We start from the raw sequence: 23510 nt of genomic DNA on the forward strand, positions 1-23510 counted from the left end.
GAAATTCCAAAAAGACAAACAAAAACATGCTCATAATGTAGCTATGTACTTAACATCAAACATACAAAATTTCAGTTCTCAAGTTTAGCATCTTAATCACTGGGGAAAGCAGTGTAAAGGCAAATTGCAAAGGGGTTTATATATTTGGTTCCAACTAGATAAAATTAGTTGTCTGATAAAATTATAGTTAAAAGTTGCACAAAATCCAGAGATCAAAGATAAGCCTTTCACGTGCGCAGTTCCAATAACTATCGAAAGTAAACCAGCAAATATCGATTGGAATAATTTTTCATTTCATTTTTATTTCTCTAGATTGTTCAAAAATCTACCACACGTGGTGCATGGTGAAGCCAACAAACGCGTGTATTTTAATCACACTGACTATTATTTCATCAAGCTAAGCATTCACGGAAAGAGCAGAAGAACAGTTTTAAATGATATTTTTTAATTTACGTTTAACCGCTTGCAAATTACCAGAACACATTCAGTGAAAATTCGGCCCGGCACAGGCAGGCGATTAAGGCGCTCGACTCGTAATCCGAGGGTCGTGGGTTCGCATCACCGTCGCACCAAACATGCTCTTTCTTTCAGCCGTGGGGGCGTTATAATGTGGCAGTCAATCCCACTATTCGTTGGTAAAAGAGTAGCCTAAGAGTTGGCGGTGGATGGTGATGACTAGCTGCCTTCCCTTTAGTGTTACACTGCTAATTTAGGGACGGCTAACGCAGATAGCTCTCGAGTAGCTTTAAAACAAACTAAGAATTAAACCTAATGTTCAGTAGACGGAAAGCTGACTAAATGATAAGATCAGTATTAAGAACGTTTGTTATTACACGTTTCATCTGTTTGCTTGACACAAGGAAATGCGACAGTGACATTACAAATGTAAATCTGTTCAAATCTAGTTCAAATTTTCATTAAAGTAAACTTCACGACTGATGAGCAACTGTGTTTAATTTAGAAAAAATATACTATAAACCAAACGTAAAAAGAAACTTAAAAGATGTAACCAGTAAATGATTGTTTGTTTGTTTGTGAATTTCGCACAAAGCCACTAGAGGGAAGGCAGTTAGTCATCACCACCCACCGCCAACTCTTGAGCTACTCTTTTACCAACAAATAGTGGGATTGACCGTCACATTATAACGCCCCCACGGCTGAAAGGGCGAGAATGTTTGGCGCGACAGGGATGCGAACCCGCGACTATCAGATTACGAGTCGCACGCCTTAACACGCTTGACCAACCGTAAATGAAGCCAGATATGGCCTGGTGGTTAGAGTTCTCGTCTCACAATGTGAGGGTCATGGATTCGAATCACCGTCATCAAGCATGCTCGCCTTTTCAGTCGTGAAGGCATTATAATATAACCTTTTGGAGGGGAATTGTTGTTGACTAGCTGTCTTACCCTCACTCCATTATTCCTAAGTTAGGGACGGATAGCACAAGTAGTCCTCCAGTAATTTTGTACGAAATTCAAATCAAACTTAACCAATAAACGACAAAATAATTTATTCATATGGCAATGTTCCAAATAATTTATTTATAATCTAAATTAGCTGTTATAATATTTATTTGTACGTTGGTCAACAAGTGTATGTATTTTCTTATATATGTGTATACGTAATACTTGGGACACAATTGAAATTTACAATTAAAATATCATCTAATATGAGGGTTATTCAAATGATATATGACATTTAAATCAAGTCTATCTGTGAAAAAAAACTAAAACTTAAAACAACAGAATTTAAAGATAAAATTTAAAACCCTGGTAGCTACCTAAAACAAAAACTCTTTATCTAAGACAAAGATTAAAAAACTGAACATTCAACATATCAAAAATGCATCAGATAGTTTTATAGTAAGTTATATTTTATATTATATTTAAAAAAACCTTTAATTATATACAAGATAGCTGCTAAGGAACCATCATGATTACTAAGTCATGTTAACTTTAAGAACGATGGCTGGTAACTTGTAATTCAGTTTCCCCATAATTAAATTACAGCGTTTGAAAATACAGTTATGTGGAAAGATAGCTAATATTTCAATATGCAAAATCCTGCTATCGCTTCTCATAGAGATGGTGTTTATGGCACAAAGCAAATACTCATAAAGATATTCAAGTTGTCTCACTCCGATGCATCTGGTATTTCGTTACCATAGAAACATGTTTGTGTCTTTCCACTTGACTACTATGACGAGCCTACCAATTGAATTTCACCAATGTATTTTGTGTTAGAAAGAAAAATCTTTGTCAGACAGAAATGGAAATATAGATAAATGAACGTATTTCCTTATAGATTTAAGATTATTTGAGAAATAGATCAATCTAACTTCGCAGGTCAATGAGACATCTGTATAAAAAATGTTGATTATTGCCATGGTAATTAATTGCCGACATAGTAAAAATAAGGACCTATTGTCTAGAATATTACTACATTATTGGTCGTTAGATACGATGGAACCAAAGAAAAGGTTGCTGAGTTACAAAGAGTTGACGTTAGGTCGTTGTTCATTTCTATGAATATAGTGACATTTAGAGGCCATTGCATGTTTACTGTCGGGACTAATTCCCGTGAAATTTCCATTGGTTGATTAAGCTTCGACTTTTATGTAATAAAAGAACTAATGAGATTTTTAATGAAAAAAACCCAGATGTAAAATAAGACTTCTTTTGTACTTTACTTCCAACTGTTTGCTATTCAAGAAATGTGTTCGATTTGCTTGGTTTGTTAAATAAGGAAAATACATGTTGGATGTTCAGGTAGCGGTGTAAGCGTATTAACTTTCCTAAGGGAGAACAAAAAATGCGTCAATGAACATAAAAATATGTTGTCGATACTTTAGCGCTAAACTACATAATTGTCAGTCTTCACGTGCACCTTGTCCACCAAGAGTTTGTTTAATTTGTTTTATGGTAAAACTGCACTGGGCTGTTTATTGCCTTTGGCGGGACTCGAACATCGTAATTTACTGTTACCTGTATTGACTTTTCCCTGTACCATCGGGAAAAATTTACCAGGGTGAATTAAAACCCTGAATTATATATATAGAGAGAATACACTTTTACTAAATAAAAGTTTTATTTTGGGCCCGGCATGGCCAGGTGGGTTAATGCGAGGGTCGCGGGTTCGAATCCCCGTCGCACCAAACATATTCGCCCTTTCAGCCATGGGGGCGCTATAATGTGATGGTCAATCCCACTATTCGTTGGTAAAAGAGTAGCCCAAGAGTTGGCGGTGGGTGGTAACGATTAGCTGCCTTCCCTATAGTCTTACACTGCTAAATTAGGGACGGCTAGCGCAGATAGCCCTCGAGTAGCTTTGCGCGAAATTCAAAAACAAGTTTTATTTTGCAAAGCAATTTTAACTATATCCTCACACGTGATATTACGTGTTATAACCCTGTAGCCCCACCAATTGCTCAACGTTATGTCTGTGTAGTTACAACTCTATAAACCAGATTTCGATATCTGTGGCGGGCAGAGCACAGATATCCCATTATGTAGCTTTGTGCTTATATATAAAAACATGGCCAATTTTTAAAGAAAAATATGAAACAAGTAAATTTCTTTGTTGTTTAATATATTTAAAACCTTTTTTAGACTCAGTACCTTTCTGTCAATGAGTTGTAAGATTATAAATGTCATCTTTGAAGGACTGAATGGCTTTTGATGCAATGAAGTCTTCGGAGGCACTTTCAATTGAATTTTGGTTTGCAAACTTTTTTCGTTTAAAAATGTCCAAATGCTTAAAAACGCGATAATTTGTAGGGAAAATATGTGATGAATATGGTGGACGTTGTATAGTTTCATAATGAAGTTTGTTTAGTTTTATGGACTGTAACTCGTGAGACATGAGGTTGAGCATTGACATAAAGCAGTATGTGTCCACTGACATTGATTATTATTGGATGTTTCCGTGACAACCTTTGATGGATAATTTCAAGTTCACAACAGTATGTCTGTGCTATGATTGTTCCTCTTAGGTTTAAGAATGAATTATGAATCACACCTGCTGACGACCATCAAACACTGACCATAAGCTTCTTAGGGTGAAACATTGGTTTTGGTGATCCTTCATAAACAAGCCACTGTCCGGATCGTCGTTGATTGTTGTAAAGGATCCATTTCTTATTACAGGTGACAATTTTATGGAGAAACGGGTAGTTTTCGTTGTGGAAAGAAGAACCGAGGAAAGTGTTAGGACACCCTACCCCCTAATAGCTAGTGTTATCCCCTTTGGTTGAAATAACTGCAGTGAGACGCTTCTTGTAGCCATCTACCAGTCTCTGACATCAGTCTGAAGAAAGTTTGCCCCACTCCTCAATGTAGAATTCTTTCAGCTCTGAGATGTTTGAGGGGTTTCTTGTATGTACAGCTCGTTTCAAGTCACCCCACAGCATCTCCATGGGATGAAGATCTGGGCTTTGACTCGGCCATTCCAGGACTCTCCATTTCTTAGTTTTCAGCCGGTCCTTGGTGGATTTACTGGTATGTTTTGGGTCATTTTCGTGTTGCAGGGTCCAGTTCTGCTTCAGCTTTAATTTTCTTACAGATGATCTCACATGTTCCTCAAGCACCCTCTGATACACAGTAGAATTCATAGTGGATTCTATGATTGTGAGCTGTCTAGGTCCTGCTGCAGCAAAGCAGCCCCAAACCATGACACTTCCACCTCCATGCTTCACAGTTGGTATGAGGTTCTTTTCCTGAAATGCTGTATTCGGTTTACGCCAAATATGTCCTCTGTTCTGGTGTCCAAATAATTCAATTTTGGACTAATCTGTCCAAAGAACATTATTCCAGAAGTCCTGGTCTTTGTCTACATAATCGCTGGCAAACTTCAGTCTGGCCTTGATGTTTCTCTTAGAGAACAAAGGTTTCCTCCTTGTACACCTCCCATGCAAGTTAAACTAGTGCAGTCTCTTTCTGATTGTGGAGGCATGCACTTTCACATCAACAGTAGCCAGAGCCTGCTGTAGGTCCCATAATGACATGTTAGGGTTTTTTGAGACCTCTTTTAGCATCTTGCGGTCTGCTCCCGGGGTGAACTTGCTTGGACGACCATACCTGGGCATGTTGACAGTTCTTTGAAAAGCCCTCCACTTGTTGACTATTTTCCGGACAGTGGAATGGCTGATTTCAAAATCTTTTGGGATCTTTTTAAATCCCTTACCAGACTCATGAGCTGCTACAATTTTCTTTCTAAAGACCTCAGACAGCTCTTTTGCTCTCACCATGGTGCTCACTCTCACTTCAACAGTCAGGAGCACACCAAACTAAATGTCTGAGGTTTAAATAGGGCAAGCCTCATTCAAAATGCTGAGTAACGATCTTCTAATCACGTGCACCTGGTGTGATACACCTGTGTGTGAGTTGAGCCATTTTAAGTGGGAATAAATGTGGGGATATCCTAACTTTTTCCTCAGTTAGAATATTCATTTTTGTAGAATTACATTTACAGAAGATCTTGAAAAGTCTTTTCTTCAGTTTTAATTGTTTAGTTATATTCCTATAATTTCTCAGTATTGTTAAAATTGAGATTAAATATCTATATATCCAAAAATGTTACAAAAATACACAGGCTTTCTTAGGGTGTCCTAATTTTTTCACATGACTGTATGTAAAAACGGCTGGTTTGGGTTGAGAACATTTTTAAGTAGAGGAGCGAACAACGTTTCAACCTTCTTCGGTCAACGTTGCTCGCTTCCCTACATAAAAATTTTCTCAACCCAAACCAGCCGTTTTTACATGTATATTTTTCTCTACAGGTGGGTTTTCTCGTCATCACTGATTAGTAAGGAACAAACTTCAACTCGTCTTATTTGATGGGTTTCAGTCAGTTCGTGAGGTACCCATTTATCGACTTTTTTCACCTTACTGATTGCTTCAAGAAGCCGACAAATTATTGAATAATGAACATTAAGTTTGTCGGCAAGTTCTTTCTCGGCTTAGCGGGTATCTGATTCAACTAAGATTTTCAATTCTTCGTCATTAATGGCTGTCTCAAGCCGACCCCGAGGCTAATTTTCAAGGCTCGTGACACCAGTGTGAAATCTTCTAAACCAACGCTGTTCTGTTTGTTCATTAGCTGTGTCATCACCAAATGAACTGGTGTCACCTCATTGTGACGAAGCTTGAACTCACACAAAAACAAATTACACAAATATCAATTTTATTCATGGTGACAAAATATGATTTAGTTTCTTAAATAAGAAAAATAAAGTGACTTTAAATGAACCAAACAATATACTATATCATTTGGATGAATTTAGGATAATCCTTCTCTTTCAGTCACTCAAAATCTAATTTCAAGTTTGCACATGAAAATCCGATATTTTACATTTACGTAATAGCCTGATACCTTGAATTGAAAGCATACAACATAAGAAAAGACGACAAATAAACACCTAGTATAACGGAAATTATTATCTCTGTTTATACTAATATACATTGTTTATGTATTAAATATACTAATTAACATTACTGAAACATAGATGAAAACTAAAAAGAAATACGTTAAACTACACTGTTTTTAAAATGTTTGAAAAATTGGAAATCCTCAGAGTAGAACATGTTGATACAACAATTTTTCGACTAGCTTTTTCTCCTGTTCATATAGGCGTGCATGTTCTCTCTGTGATTTAGTTTTATTTTAATTTTGAGAATCTTAAATACATCTCCTTCTTCATATAAGGGTTTCGAATCATGATGTTGTTTTACTAACGGAATTTTACTACATTTTGCTTCACAATGTATACTGTCTTTTGTCACGTCGTTTTGTAAATGTAAGGAGAGGTTCTCAATTCAGACGACAACAGTATTGAAGTTTACCATACATACATACATTGTTGATTCTTAGTCTCGAGAATCTTCTACAATTTCATTGAATAGTGGGAACTTCACCATACCTATTTCACAGTATAAGTTATATAGATTTCTAAGTATACATTTAATTAAACAAACATCGATATGAAAATAAATATATAATAGTAAGTACTTTTAAAACATTGTGTCATAATTAGCGAGGCCTCGCAGGGCGACGTGGTTAGGGCAGTGGGGGCGTTATATAATGAAAGTGAATCCCACTTTTCGTTGGTAAAAGAGTATCCCTAAATTTGGCGTTGGATGGTGATGAATAGCTGCCTTCCCTCTATTCTTTCATTGTTAGATTATCCCTACTGGGACAGCGGTAAGTATTCGAATTTACAACGATAAAATTAGCGGTTCGATTCCCCTCAGTAGATACAGCAAATGGCTCGATGTGACTTTGCTATAAGTAAAACACACACTTTCAAATTTGTGGCGATAGTGAAGATTGCCCTCGTGTAACTTTCCTCGAAATTCAAACCAAACCATAATTATCGATCTGTTATTGATCTCTTTTGATAGGTGCACATTTTGGGAAAATAGGCAACTTCACTATATTAGCTTGAATCTTGATGTAACCATAACCTGTGTTTATTCTGCTGTTTTACTTCGCAATGTAAAGGATGAAGTAAATTGATAGCTAGTATGTTGCTCTTGGTATGGACAGGTGGGTAAAGGCGTGTAACTCGTAATCTGAGGGTCGCGGGTTCGAATCCAGGTCGCACTAAACATGCTTTCAGCCGTGGGGGCGTTATAATGCGACGGTCAATCCCACTATTCGTTGGTAAAAGAGTAGTCCAAGAACTGACGGTGGGTGGTGATGAATAGCTGCCTACCCTTTAGTCTTACACTGCTTAATTAGGGACGGCTAGCGCAAATAGCCCTGGAGTAACTTTGCGCGAAATTCAAAACAAACAAACAAACTGTTGCTCTTACTTCTAATATATGTATTTGTATGCTGCCATCCATAACGAAGACATTACCACCGCCCATGCATTGGCGTTTGTATTATACTATATAATGTAAGAATTAATAAATTTTCAACATAATACCCTTCCTGTTTTGAACATCCTTAATGTACTTACTGTTTCTCTATCCGTTTCTCTCTTATGACCCGGCATGGCCAAGTAGATAGTGCATTCGACTCGTAATCCAAGGGTCGTGGGTTCGAATCCCCGTCACACCAAACATGCTCGCCCTTTCAGCCGTGGGGACGTTATAATGTTACGGTCAATCCTACTATTCGTAGGTAAAAGAGTAGCCCAAGAGTTGGCGGTGGGTGGTGATGACTAGCTGCCTTCCCTCTAGTCTTACACTGCTAAATTAGGGACTGCTAGCACAGATAGCCCTCGTGTAGCTTTACGCGAAAATCAAAACCAAAAACCAACTTATTAAAATTATTGAAAAGATATCCGTTCCATGCTCAGCCATACCTTCATGCACACTGATCTTATACGTCCCACGAGAAGTCAGTAGGTCATGAAATAACAGTTGAGACTCATCATTACAATGAACAACAGTTATCTACTGTACAGCTCTCACACAATATACTGTTGCTGTTTTTTTCTTCAAGGAAATACCATATTTTAGTATTGTAGGCCCTGTGAACCACCGGAAACATTAATAATTATTTGAAAATTTAAAACCTCTTCATAAACATAAGAGTATAATCAGGAATTGTCTAGCAGCTATTGACCTTACAGTTTCAGGCTCCAATCCCAGTCGGACGCATAGCACTACTATAGCTATATTGCCAGTTCATTGAACTGGAACTCTCCTTTCTACACGTTGGCCTCTACGACATAATAGAAAAACTCGAAACAGCAAGTTTCGCGCAAACATATGCCCTTCGGTTTTCGAAAGCACAATAAAATAGTAAATCGTAAAATATTAACGTCGCGACGCCGTATACATTAAAGCTTTAATATCTTTCTGTTTAACACTTGTCGCTCATTGTTTGAACAAAATATAACTCCCAGTTCCTCAACCACTTAGTACGAGACTTAGATTTGTTTGGAAAGCTATTATCGGTAATCTTCATTCTCTCTTCTTCTTGTCCAACGTAGGTTCCATCAAACATCTTAGTGTCATTCCTGACAGGATGATGAGGAGCAGTTCCCATGACGAAACTGGAAACCAAGGTAAAAAAAATCAAAGACAAGTATAGCATAATGCCATTCAAACTCTCTGGAGGTTGGAATTATTTTAAGCTATTTTAATTTAAGTAAAACAAATGGTCACTAAAATGCATATGAGGATAAAATTACGATATGCTTCAACGACAGGTTTAGTTTTTAGATATATTGATATGTAAACAATGTTATGTTAGTTTCATTTTATTACAATCACATTAGAATTTCGTTTGCTGTAGTGAAAATCTTTTGATGCAATGAGTCATTGAGATATTTCACCCATTCGTTAATTAAAAAGGATGCATAAGGCCCGACATGGCCAGGTGGGTTAAGGCGTGCGACTCGTAATCTGAGGGTCGTGGGTTTGAATCCTGGTCGCACCAAACATGCTCGCCCTCGCAGTCGTGGAGCGTTATAATGTGACGGTCAATCCCACTATTCGTTGGTAAAAGAATAGCCCAAGAGTTGGCGGTGGGTGGTGATGATTAGCTGCCTTCCCTCTAGTTTTACACTGCTAAATTAGGGACGGCTAGCGCAGATAGCCCTCGAGTAGCTTTGTGCGAAATTCAAAAACAAACAAAGAAACTGAAAGAAAGACGAAATTTCGGGCCACCATTTATCTCTTAATGACAAGATATATTGAAAGAAACATTGTTTACTCAACTTTTTAAAAACACAAACTCAGGTTTCCTTTTTGATTTCGCATTTGTAGTATTTTATTATTATTTGTTGAAAAACCTGTACAGATATCTCCCAGAACAGCTTAAGATTGTCATACATTTTATTCACGACCAATTCAATTAATAATTATTCAATATGATCCACAGTTAGGCTTAATAGAACAACATTCCTTGAAAACCTTTTTCAATTTTAACGAAACCGAATTTCAAAAATCTAGAATTATAAACACATATTCAAAAAACGTTCCACAAGGGTCCGTTTTACCACGGCCATATATATATATTAGGGTGCGTCAGCGGATAAAGGATAAAAATTAAAACGTCCCAATTTTTGTGCTCAGTTGCTCAGTTGTGCCACTGGATGAGAAAAGAACATGGACAAAGTTTCGTTTCAATCGTGAAGTATTTAGGGGTCGCGCATCCCTCGCAAAGTTCACTATTTTCCTTAAATTTACCCTACATTACATTGTTAATGGTAATTAAATTATTTAAAGAAATTATTTAATATTTATTGATTATACAATTAGCAAAAACATAAAAACTTGAAAGAAAAAACTTATTTCATTGAAGTTTTATCTTGCCTGCCCCCTTCGCATTATGTTCGCCGATGTTCTTCTGCCATCTGAATCATGTACTGAAATTGATCTTCGTTCTTGGTGCGGCCCTTTGATGTAAACTGTTGAATTAAAGCTACTCCTCTTTCAGCTGCGTCATTTGTCACAAAAAGTTTCTTTACTCTGTCCTTTCCTTGTTTGTACTCTTCGGAGGCGCTCCACTCTTTCGGTGGTAATGATAAAAATGCGCTACTAATATCCAGATGGTAGAAAATTTTCTTCGTTGCCGAGGTAAAAAAATCTGGAAGTTTTCTGGAAACAGCATTGCTTGCAGCATCAACTGTTAAACGTGGAGTTGGCCTGGGAGCTCCTTTCACGGTATTCATATTTGAGACCATCTTGAGTTTGTCGCTATTCGTTATACCGTCATCAAAGAGCGCAAGCCCAACTGCAACCTCAGATAAATACCATAAATGCCGGTTCATTGCCTTTGTACCAACTTCCTTAATCATATGATTTTCATGCAATGCAAGTTCCTTGAGTAGTGTAAGGTCCCTTCGAACTGCCACGGAAGCATCCTTAGCTGTAAACCATGAGAGCAAGCAATGTTTAGTTATAAAGACACACAAATCGCCAAGTATGCTGCAGAAATGTGCGTCAAATGAAACACGAGATGAAGCAGGCCGTGGTTGCAGTCTACCAAACTCCTCTTGGAACATCCAAATTTTTTAGAGAATATATTGCTCGAGCCATCCATCGTGCACGATGTACAGCACCAGAAGTACGGAAAGAAACTGAAGAACGTCCGTGTGGAAGAGATCCAAGAAAAATGGCAGCTAATTCCAAGAGCTCTTTATAATCGTCCCGTGGTTGATGAGATTGAAGGAGATTCTGACAAAATTGAATAATATCATCCTTCCAAGGCTGTATTCGGAGTGGCATTGCTTCTACTGCTGTTATGTACTTAGTTTTATTAATTTTAGGCCAACAATCTCTAAAGTTTAAAAACAAAGTAATATCTGGACTTTTTGATGTCTCTATCACGAGAATAGAGAATACAGCGCTCAGAAGAATCTCCAAAATGTGATGTCTACAGGCAAGGTGCAAGAGCTCACGTTCAAGTAACATTTCAATCCTCAGACAGACGCCAGATTTGGATCCTGTATTGGTCGCCGTGATGTCAAAGCAAAGCGATTTAATTCTGTCTTTTACATTCCATTCTACTAAAACTGATCCGATCTCAGAAGCCACTGAATTTGCATCCCCACTATCAATCTTGAAAGAATCTTCTCTACACCTTCACCTGAAACTAAAATTGCCAAACGTTCGATCTTCTCTCTGCCAACCAAGTCAGGCATCAGCTTACCATCCCAATGTAATGTCAAAGGAACGTTTGGAGGAAAACTTTCCTTCAATTCAGCTGCTAGAAGAGTACGGTTAGTAATTCGTTTCCTCCTTATGGAACTGGGGCTAATGGCAAGATCCTCGATATTATGTCCAATATGAGCTGCAAAAGGAAGCAAAATTTGCGCGGCTTTTCGGTCACTGATCTGGGTTCTGTCTAAAGCCGAAGCTAGCCTTTTACTAATGCCAACTTTTCGTTTGGTTCCGGAAGCACGTTGTTATTTTGTGCGCATTGCGCAACCTTTAAATATTAATGTATTGGATTGAATTTTACGCTAGCATATTTTTTCATTGAATGGAATCAAATTATAAGCGAGCGACTGAGTGTCACAACTTTTTGTTTTTTGACGCACCCTAATATATATATATTTCATATCAAGTTGCTTATTTTCTACAACTATTAAAATTTTATTTTAAAACTTTATTAGGTTTTAATGTTCTTTAACATTGACGATTAGTTTATGTATTAAAAACAACTGTTCATCTAACAGATTTGAATTCAGAAAAAGTAGCGGCTTTTCTGCACGAGAACCCAGATTTTATTGAAGAATACGTCATCAACAATGTGGAATTGGAGCTTCTAGAAAGATGGGTAATCAGAGCTTCTCAGAAAGCCCGCAAGAGGCCTCAGTCCATGGACGTAAACGGTAAAGCGATATTTTTCTTCTTCTTTCGACAATTTTGTCTAAAACAAAAGAGTATTGTAATAAAACATAAATATAAAATTATATAATTATCATTATTTTAAATATTCGTGCTTTTTTTTTAATAAAACCTCTTGGAAAATATTCGGTACTTTATTTCTGGTTAAATTCATTGGTGTCATCGCGAAATCCAACAAAATCTTAAGAGAAGAAAACACGCCTTCATATCATTGAATTCTTAACACATTTTTATCAGTGTGTAAGTGCCTCAGTATATGTTTGTGCTTTTAGCGCGAAGCTACACACTAGGCTATTTCCGCTCTGCCCACAGCAGGAAATCGAGCACTGGATTTCAGAGTTGCAAGTCTTTAGACCTACCGCTGACTGTTTGAACGCGTAAATCAGTAAACCGGATTTTTAACAAGAAACTGGTGTAATTCAAAACTTAAATCTAACAACTTTCTATCGGCTTCCAGTTCTCCAAATTGTATATAAATCAAGTGGTGTACGGTGTGCTAGTTCAGATATAAATCACTTTTGCTGTAGGTTTTTGAACGTTATATGATAACAGAAAACATTATGCGGTCAAGTAAGTATTGCCGCATTTTTTTTCTTCAGTGAATGCTATTTGGAAAAAGAGTATTCTGTCGGTGTTAACACTCGGCGCTTTCAAAACAAAATGACTCTTCACACCACAAAGTAATGTCACAGCACTTTACATGTATTCTTGTGTCAGAATGGATGACGGTGCGTAACAATGGAAGGGTGTGTGTTTGTTTTAGAGCAGGGCTACGATTGGCTATTTCATGTCTACTGCAACCAACACTAACATCATTCTTAAGCATGAAAAGCAAGAATGAATCGAAAATGTCAACGCTTTTTAAGAAACACAGATTAGAATATTTGAAAAACTGATGTGCACAAAGCACGTTTTAGTTCCACCAGCCGACCGTTAGGGAACGTGCTTGTGGTATGATAATATTGAATAGACTATATTGTTATTTGTTTGTTTTTTTAATTTCGCGCAAAGCTACTCGAGGCCTATCTGCGCTAGCAGTCCCTAATTTATCAGTGTAAGACTAGAAAGAAGGCAACTAGTCACCACCACCCACCGTCAACTCTTGGGCTACTCTTTTTACCAACGAATAGTGGGATTAACCGTCCAATTATAATGCTCTTACGGCTGAAAGGGCGAACACGTTTGGTGTGGCGGGGATTCGTGCCAGCGATCCTCAAGTTACGAGTCGAGCGCCTTGACCACCTGGCCATGCCGAGCTGTAATAGAATATGATCCATTGTTAAAAAGCACCGGCGAAAACACAAAACTATCAAATAAGGTACTGTCGAAAAAACAACAACAACAAACAAACTAATTTGTAGTCTCTTCGAGAAGTTAAACCACTTGTTTTACCGCCCAGGTGTTTCCCTACTATCACGATTAGAAATGTGAGAATAGCTAAAGTAATGGTATCATTGTACGACACTGTTAACACTTTCGCAATGTGTTATCTATACTATTTCGCGATTATCGAAACCTTGCGTTTAGCGAACTAAAACCTCAGACACACCATTCATCAACTGTTGGACGAGAAGGAGGTATGGGAGAAACACATTATTTACGTCACTGTTATCAAAGCCTTGTGTTTAGTGTGATAAGCACTCAGATGTACCATTGATCAGTGGTGTGTGTTGAGAGGAGACGACGAAACGTTACTTAGCAGTAATGTTTGTATACACGTTGCAGTACGGGTAGCTAAGACACAGCCACAGTGAACATCACGCGAGTATTTTTACAAATACTCACATGATATTCAATCTGTATGGCTAAGAACAGTCCTTATCACTAATATTCTGGATAAGAGACAAATAAATGAATAACAGTTGAGTCTGGCAATATCTTTTCTGCTGAATATTTGTTTGTTTTCGTGTTAGTTTGTACTCGAGATTTTACTGAGTTTGAAATTTCTTCCATCATCGAGGTTCAAAAACTGTGTATAATAAAACCAGAACATAAAACGTATAGAAGCAAAAATGAAACATGCGAAATTTTTCTTAATACACGGAACACTTGTTCGTTTAACGTTTCGAGGCTCTGTTATATTACTGATTTAAAGGGAAGAAATACGCTGTTGAAAATTGCATCATGTGAAGACCATTAAAATAACGTCGCTTGTTCAACTGCATCATGTAAAGACCTACTAAAAAACGTCTCTTGTTATACATGCATCATGCAAAGACAACTAAAAAACATCTCTTTTTCTATGTGCACCATGTGAAGACCATTAAAAACATCTCTTGTTCTATGTGCATCACGTGAAGACCATTAAAAACATCTCTTGTTCTATGTGCATCACGTGAAGACCATTAAAAACATCTCTTGTTCTATGTGCATCACGTGAAGACCATTAAAAACATCTCTTGTTCTATGTGCATCACGTGAAGACCACTAAAAACATCTCTTGTTCTACGTGCACCATGTGAAGACCATTAAAAACATCTCTTGTTCTACATGCACCATGGTGAAGACCATTAAAAACATATCTTGTTCTACATGCACCATGGTGAAGATCATTAAAAAACATCTCTTGTTATACGTGCACCATGTGAAGACCATTTAAAACATCTCTTGTTAGTTTATAACATAGTTAACCGAACATTTTATAACACCTAAGGGACGTCATGAGTGCGATTGTTGTCATCAGCAAGAATGCCATTTTCATTTTTCGTTGATAAAGAATAGCACAAGAGTTAACGGTTGTTTTGATAGCTGTCTTCCTTATATTTTGTTGTTCCTAAATTAAGGAGCACTCGAGCAGCTTTGCGCGAAATTCAGTAAGATAAATAAACAAGCATAATTATAACTAGTTATTACAAAATCACGTATGCATATGTTTAAAAATTGTATAGCCACACGGACAAAAATATGGCTAACCTAATTGGCTCAATGTGCTGATATTTTAGTTTTTATAACTTTCTAAACATGGATATTGTATTACTAACAAGTAACTAAAATTGATATATTCATTTCATGTTAGGACGACCTCAAAGAAAAACAAGTCTTTCTCGATGGAAAGTGAGTTACTTTTTTTTGTTGTTGTTGTTTTACATTTCGAATTACTAATAACGTATAAGTGTTACAGTAATTATTCATTTCGTTTCAGTGTTTCGAGTTGCACGAAAATTCATATTTAAAAACGTTTGAACGATATTTCATCACACACTTGCTGCAGTTTCTGATAAGACGGATTTTTTGCTGCAAATATTATCAAACCATATTATCTTTACTATTCATTCGCTTATCGTGTATACCTCATGTTTCCTGTCGTAGACGCACACGTTCCCTAAAGGACTTAAATTATAGTTGTTGTTTTTTTAAATGAGCTGTCTAAAATGAAACAGACCTGCGATGGTTTTATTGTCTGGACCTCGACATTTGCACATGTTCTACGGTAGTTCCTGTACGTTAAATCTGAAAATATCTTTTTTTTTTCCCATTACGTACACATTTTTCACAGTGTTATAATGAATACGTAAAAATAGACCACAAAGCGTAATTTTGAAACTGGAAGACGTAAATTTCACTTAAAAACAAGGATGAATGATGATAAATATTCATTTGACATCAATGTTCTTCCCTTTTCTTCAGTTTGCTTACATGTTTGTTAAGAAACATGATAACAAAAAACGTTAATTGTGGTGAACGAAATAATAATTTGATGCAAGTCAGAGTTTTTCTTATTTATTTAAACAAATCCTCACGTGATACAAAAGAATATTATTTTTGAAATCTGCTTCGCTGAATCATGAATAATCTATTATTAAAACCAAATCCACGTTTATGAAATTTAAATTGGGACGCCTGTGTGATCTATCTGTGGAATAGAATGGACGTACTTAGCCTGTGTGATCTATCTGTAGAATAGAACGTAGTACTTAGCCTGTGTGATCTATCTGTGGAATAGAATGTACGTACTTAGCCTGTGTGATCTATCTGTAGAATAGAATGTACGTACTTAGCCTGTGTGATCTATCTGTAGAATAGAACGTACGAACTTAGCCTGTGTGATCTATCTGTGGAATAGAATGTACGTACTTAGAGATCAACTTAGGCAGAATTTTAAATATATGTTTTGTTTTTTATGTCTTTCAGTTTTGTGTCCATGCTGACAAAAGGAAAATGTTACAAGAACTAACAACAAGTCTTTATACGAATCCAAGTAAAGGACAAGTTTTGTCTGAACTGGTGGCCACCGTTGCTTCTGCTGTGAATGCAGATCGTTGGAATTTGTATTTATATGACAAAACAATTCAGGTGAGTAACAATAGGCATTGCACCATAACAATTGAATCTTTTATCTTATTCTGATCTGCTGAGGTATTTGGCAATATCAAAGTTTGCTTGCACGAGTTAAAACGTATTCCATTTTACTTTTACTGAATTATATTAAATTTGAGGATTAACAATTACGGAATTATTTAACAAGATTACAGCTGATTGAATACGTTATATTTAAGTGATTTCGAACAAGTAAGTTAGTGAATCGTATGACAACCAAGGACAATATAAAACCTCTGTGATACGGCATGTATCAGAACAACGTTTCGACATTGTTTGGCAAATGGTAGGTAGTGTGATGACACATATATTCTATTGCTTTTGGGAAAGGAATGTAAAAGTTTCTTAGACACAATATATTCATAAGCTCAGATAATTTTGGATTGGAGATTTAAAATATTCCAGAAGAGAGTATGTCATTGGAAAATAAATGAACGTGGATCAAACAGGGTGTTAGGACCACCCGGAAAGAGACCTAAAACAAGTCGTACCACAGCCGTGGTAAGCAAAGTGCGATATCTTGTAACAGGAGAGAATCCCTTAAACCAAAGATCAGTATCGAAAGTTGTCCGCGTGCCTTAAGCAACAGTACGTAATATAACCAGGAAAGATCATCACGGTTCACGTGTACATAAGTTCCTTCTGAGACAGCAATGACGTATCTGAAGCAACTAGATAATCAAATGTATGTTCAGGGTAATTCGTACGAATATATACAGGCCAAGTCACTGGATTTATGTACGATCAGATTGTTGAAAAGGCGCTGTGAAACCATCATCTTCGCATACTAGTTGGATTATGGAGAGATAATAAGGAGGAATGCTATGCGTTGACCATAACAGCGTCACGACAGAGCATTTTATAATAGAAATTGTACTGCAGGGTCAATGTCAAGATGCAAGGTAAGGCTCCAAAATCTTCGAATATAGTACAATTAACATCTGTTGTTGTTTTGTTAGTACAAATTTATCCTATGACTGTCTACGCTCTATTTACCATGTGAAATTGAACCTTCGATATTAGCGTTATATGTCTGTAGACTTACTTCTGATCGTCGGAGAATTTCAACTTCTGTATAAGTATTATACATTAAGCAGAAAACAGTGTGAAACTGACGTCATTACATTTCATTCCTAGTTAGGAGAAAGAATAATAATGCCAAGAAGAAAAAATTTAAATTCATACGTTAGACATTTACTGTGTGAAAAATATATAGTTACACATTGCCAAACACTGTACGAGGGCATTAATAACAAACTCTCATCTCTAGACTTTTAATGTAGGAAATATTAACCTTCGTATTAATCAGGGAAATCGATTACAACTAGAAGGGGAGAGGCACAACCCTTACGGCAAGTGATATAACAATCAAGAGATGTTTCATCTCCTCCTATTTTCCAGCACCTGAAGCTCACGCAACTTTCGCCATTCTTAACGTTTCCAGCACGTTTCATCTCGTACCAACAAGGAAGGCAGTTGGTCAACAGCACCCAACATCAACTGTTTGGCTACTTTTATCTTACCGAATAACTGTACTTGACTGTCACCTTTATTGAACACTCTCCACCCAAATTCCGTAGCTCGATTATCGTTATTATTGTTTGCGGTAACGAGAGATACAGGTTGGACCCGCAGATCCATACTAATGGACCAAGCTCAGCTCCTCGTTGAATAACCTGGATATTTGTGTTACAGTAAAATGCTATGATATTTTGATGTGTCTCGTGTATTTGAACTTGAATAATAATAATGAAATCCAACAACAATAACTTATATTCAAGAAGACATAAAGGATGTACATGTTTTATTTAATGGAAGGCCCGGGCATGGCCAGGTGGGTTAAGGCGTTCGACTCGTAATCCGAGGGTCGCAGGTTCGAATCCCCATCACACTAAACATGCTTGCCCTTTCAGCCATGGGAGCATTATAATGTTACTATCAGTTCCACTATTCGTTGGTAAAAGAGTAGCTCAAGAGTTGGCGGCGGGTGTTGAAGACTAGCTGCCTTCTCTCTAGTCTTGCACTGCTAAATTAGAGAGGACTAGCATAAATAGCCCTCATTGAAGTAAGTATGTGTTATGTCATTAGACATCAGTAAAAGTCAGGAACTCATAGAAAGTCATATTAGCGTAGTAATATATAATAGCAGGACATAGCAAACTTAAGATAAATTTCATTTTATTTTTGGTACTCAAACGTTGCACGTAGTCTTGCATCATTCATAAAATAGTGTTCCCATTCAAGTAGCGAGTTGTTGGGATTAGTTTAAACTCACACGAGGTCTAAATAATTGAGAAACGTCCTATAATACAATGTCAAATTACAGCCAACAAACGTCCTCCCCAGTACACATTGCCACATTGGGCTATCTGTTGAGTCCACCGAGAGGAATCGAACCCCTGATTTTAGCATTGTAAACCCGTAGACTTACTGTTGTATCGACTGGGAATCTTCGCTTCGAACGAAACACGTACCATGTTCTATACGCAAAGACTAAACAATCGATAGTTTTTGTTTTACAATTTGCTTTAGAATTTCCCATGAGGCCTGGCATGGCCTAGCGCGTTAAGGCACGCGCTCGTAATCTGAGGGTTGCGGGTTTGCGCCCGAGTCGCGCCAAACATGCTCGCCCTCCCAGCTGTGGGGACGTTATAATGTTACGGTCAATCCCACTATTCGTTGGTGAAAGAGTAGCCCAAGAGTTGGCGGTGGGTGGTGATGACTAGCTGCCTTCCCTCTAGTCTTACACTGCTAAATTAGGGATGGCTAACACAGATAGCCCTCGAGTAGCTTTGTGCGAAATTCCAAAACAAAACAAACAATTTCCCATGAATTTTTTAGTTTTTAATTTTAAACTGAAAATCAGAGGATAAGAAAACAAGTATTAATATTTTTCAACTTTAAGAAAACGTAGTTAAATCAGAAAAAAACTGCACTAAACCAGCCTAACGTTTAATGTTTACACGAGACGGTCGGCCTCTTTTCTATTTAAAATATTGGTATCTTTTTAAACAGAAGTAAAGGTTCCTTTAGATTACAAACAAAATCCTAAAGCTCATCTAGCGATTTTAATCAAAATTGTAAGAGAAGGATCGAATGAAATTGAAGCCAAATTTGGGTTCAAATCGGTTATAATCGAGACTGACCATGATATGATAGTTAGCATACTTGGACATTGAAACTGATTAATTCGCGATTTGCGTCCGGTTGCCCCGAAAACGGACATTAGGGCTGTCAGCAAACTATAAGAGTGAGGGCAAATCCCGGAGCTGGCAGTTGTCTATCAACCTTTCCTCTGGTTTGTAGTTTAAAACTAGTTTTTAGTAAAAATTCTGAAAACAAAACCTATGTTGTGCTACAACTTTAGTCTTTGTTCAACGTTTCTTGGACTTTTCGTTGACGTTGTATTATAGATTAGTGATTTATATTTTGGTTTTTACAGTACATTAAATTCAGTTTTTATTTTGTGTGGGATTGTAAGACAGGAAAAGTAACATGATTATTGTTGTTTTGAATTAAGAACAAAGCTGCACAATGGGCTATCTGTGCTCTGCCCACCACGGGTATCGAAACCCGGTTTTTAGCGTTGTAAGTCCGCAGATATACCGCTGAGCCACTGGGGGGCAACATATGATTAACGGTAATAAAATATGTATCTTTTTGTTTTAGAAATTAGACATCAAGTAGAGAAAATTGGTAAAAAAATAGAGCCCTAGCCGCATCGATCTGATGTTGCTAATATATCTTGCATGAAGCTAATTTGTAAATGTTAGTTGTTTAGAATATCCATCTAGATTGGAAGACACTGCAGTTTTTTACACCGTAAGCAATATGGGGCCTGGTATTATTTTACTGCATCATTTAAATGAAAGAAAATATTTGATTGACCGTTTAACGTGACCGTTCACCGAGTTTTCTTGTATTTTGTGAAAGGGAAAATAATCCCATTTCACTCTAAATGTCTATCGTAGAAAAGAACACAAAGAATCCAATATTCAGGAAAGATTCTTTGTTCTAGTTTTGATCAGACGTGCTACGTTTAAAAGAGGGCTAGTAACGTCTGGCTTGTCAGTTATACCCATTATACAATGAACCAGACATTGATGTCTTTACTATTTTGTTACAAGTAAACATTCTATTTAATATGTTAGGAGCCCTAAATGTTTCGATACCTGTGGTGAGCAGAGCACAGATAGTCTATTGGGTAACTTTGTGCTTAACTTCAAACAAACAAACTAGAATACTTCAACACTTTTGGAAAAATAATTACAAGTATTTTTCTTACTATGATGTTATTATGTTTTATTAAATATAAATATGTTGTTTTTTGCTTTATTTACTTGTAGAATATACAGTCAATTAAAACTTACATCTCTTATATTTGGTTGTATATCTTCTAATAACATTCTGTGATGAAACGTTAGATGTAACAAGTGTCTTTGCATTTTATATCGAAGTGGAAATTCTAGCAAAAACCTAAGGTATAGATAAGTTTTTCATACTGATATTACTTTTATTCCATTTTAAAATGAAGTCAAAATAAATACGTATCACGACGAATACACGTGGCTGAAACTGATTAAACTAAAGCTGTTAAGCGGTTTTACAAACTAGATTTTGAAAAGTAGAGAGGATAACGAATAAAAACTGATGCTTTTTCTTTATCTTGCCGATAAGCATAATAAGGTAGCACTAGTCTCCTGTGAAAGCGTATACATAGCACTTCTTGTTCCTTGCACCTATGAACCGAGCAGGGCCCAGTGGTTAGTGTGCTGGACTGTGAATTTGTGGTTCACTTACCGTTAACAAAAATAAAAATTGTACTGGCTGAGCTGAAATAGTGAAGATAAAATTCAGCTACCTGGTTTGATAAGAGTTAGCGCCGGCTGGTGATGAATAGAAGCCTTTTCTCTATCACTTTAAAATTATGAACGTCAAGTATAAATAGTTCTCGCGTAGCTTTGTATGAGACTCAACAAAACAAAACAGTTTCTGTACCAACTTTACAAAGAATGCTGAATACATTATATGTACGTCAATATGAGGGATAGAGCAGCACCAATTGGTCTGTTGTACCAATATTTGGACACTTTGGAAGTTTCGACACACTAGATATTGGATGCTGTTCAATGATGGTGAATGAATTACGATTTGGGGGACCATCTTATAATCCACATTCATTTGTTTTCAGGTAAGCTTAAAAGTGTGTATTTGGGTCGAATATTAGACCACACAGTAAGTTGTTGTGTGTCAGCAAAGGAATATTGTTGGATCCATAGAAATCCATTTTATTTCTAATACTTGATCGATTTTTCCTTAGTGTTGGCATTATGGGCTATGACAAGAAGGCTATAAAAAGTACAAGCTATATGTGATCGGCACCATTAAGCTAATAATAATATATTATAAAGAAAATTATGTCAAATACGCTCGAACATTCAGGGAAAATATCGTAGTACTGTGTGCTTAGTTATATCTAAATTGTAAAATAGAAAGACATATCACTTTCTTGGTGATACTTTATCAAAGAGTAAAATGGATAACTATATCCATGATTCCCTAAAACCACGTAGGTCCAGAAAGCCTTGATAAAAAATTAAATAACCCGAGGGCTTTCGAAAGGTGGGCCTTTCTTCTTCAGGGACAAGCTGAGAGATGGATAACTAACTATAGGTATTTATATGGACAGAGATCTGGTAGTAGCATCATTTTGTGTGATGAAAAGTAGCAGTGATATGGTCAAGCGTAATTTGACCTGTATTGTAAGCTGCATAGAAGAATTTTTCCTCTTTAACTCCAGTGGCCCAGCATGGGCTGATGATTACAGAACCCAACTCGTAATCCACGAATCATGGGTGTGAATCCTCTCATTGAACATGTACGCCATTTTAGCTGCGGGGCCATTATAATATGACGGTTAGTTTCTCTTTACATTGATAAATAGTATTCCAAGAAGTGGTAGTGGGTGGTGTTGGCTAGCTGCATATTCCCTCTATTTATCAAGTTTCGCGTGGACATGCGCGAAACTTAACAAGCAAACTCTAAATTTTGTGCTTGGTATATATTGCATGATCCGCAAACTATTTTCATTTGAATGTTTGACGTAATTTGTCACGCGATGTAACCTTCTCTCGAAGTATTACTAGTCTAACCAGCTTCAAACAAATGTATATATAGCCAGCGACTAGGTCTAAAATTTCTATTTTTATTTGCTTTAAGTAACTAACTCTATTTTAATTAAAATGTAAACAAATATTCAGGATAAGCTATTCACCAATGGAATAGTCTTTGGAGATTTGGTTTTAACACGTTTATCCGCATCAGTTTTACTTGCCAAGAGAGACTCTAAAGTAAACCAAGTGTTTATAAATAAAATTCTCTGATATTGCGTATTTACATGTACGTGAATGTGATCTAAGTATTTCCCAAGACCTACGTGATATTAAGATACAGTTAAGATTGAGTTACTTTTGTGAAAAAAAAAGAATTACTTTATCTTCTTCCTGAAACTTACAAATTTTATATTTAAGTATGTATTTATTTTAATTACCCAGTAAAGTGTGAAATTACCCCATTTTACCAACTCTGTTCTTTTTATGTAATAGGAGCTGTCCATCTTTACAACAGAAAAAGAACAGACAAAGTAAGTGTTAGAATAGTAGTTTTATGTTTATTTCGTGGCTCTTAGAAGATATCTGCAAGTTAATATTAAACCTAATACGTTAACCGACGCTTCTTATGTGAAAGGTTTTACTAAAATAAAGTGTGGAAGGTAATTGCGTCAAGATAAATTCGGGATAATCAGTTTCCTGCCACAACTTCCTGTTCATTACAAGTTCAGTTGTACAGCACCTCAAAGCCCCCACCACAACTTTCTGTTCATTA

The 23510-nt window shown here is 36.7% G+C and overlaps 1 protein-coding gene across 4 annotated transcripts in view; it reads left to right on the forward strand.

Moving 5' to 3' along the window:
• The window catches only part of LOC143229905 (putative 3',5'-cyclic phosphodiesterase pde-5), a 120896-nt gene that overhangs the window by 20525 nt on the left and 76861 nt on the right, over positions 1 to 23510 (forward strand). For 3 of the 4 annotated variants that reach the window (XM_076462771.1, XM_076462773.1, XM_076462772.1), the window contains exons 2-6: positions 8942 to 9016; positions 12137 to 12292; positions 15325 to 15362; positions 16440 to 16601; positions 23231 to 23268. In XM_076462771.1, the coding sequence (XP_076318886.1) occupies positions 8977 to 9016; positions 12137 to 12292; positions 15325 to 15362; positions 16440 to 16601; positions 23231 to 23268 (434 nt within the window). In that variant the 5' untranslated portion in view covers positions 8942 to 8976. Of the gene's footprint in view, positions 1 to 8941; positions 9017 to 12136; positions 12293 to 15324; positions 15363 to 16439; positions 16602 to 23230; positions 23269 to 23510 lie in introns of those variants that run through there. The other variant, XM_076462774.1, reaches the window with a different exon arrangement.

This window comes from Tachypleus tridentatus, chromosome 10 (genome assembly GCF_004210375.1).
Source record: "Tachypleus tridentatus isolate NWPU-2018 chromosome 10, ASM421037v1, whole genome shotgun sequence".
Lineage (NCBI taxonomy): Eukaryota > Metazoa > Arthropoda > Merostomata > Xiphosura > Limulidae > Tachypleus > Tachypleus tridentatus.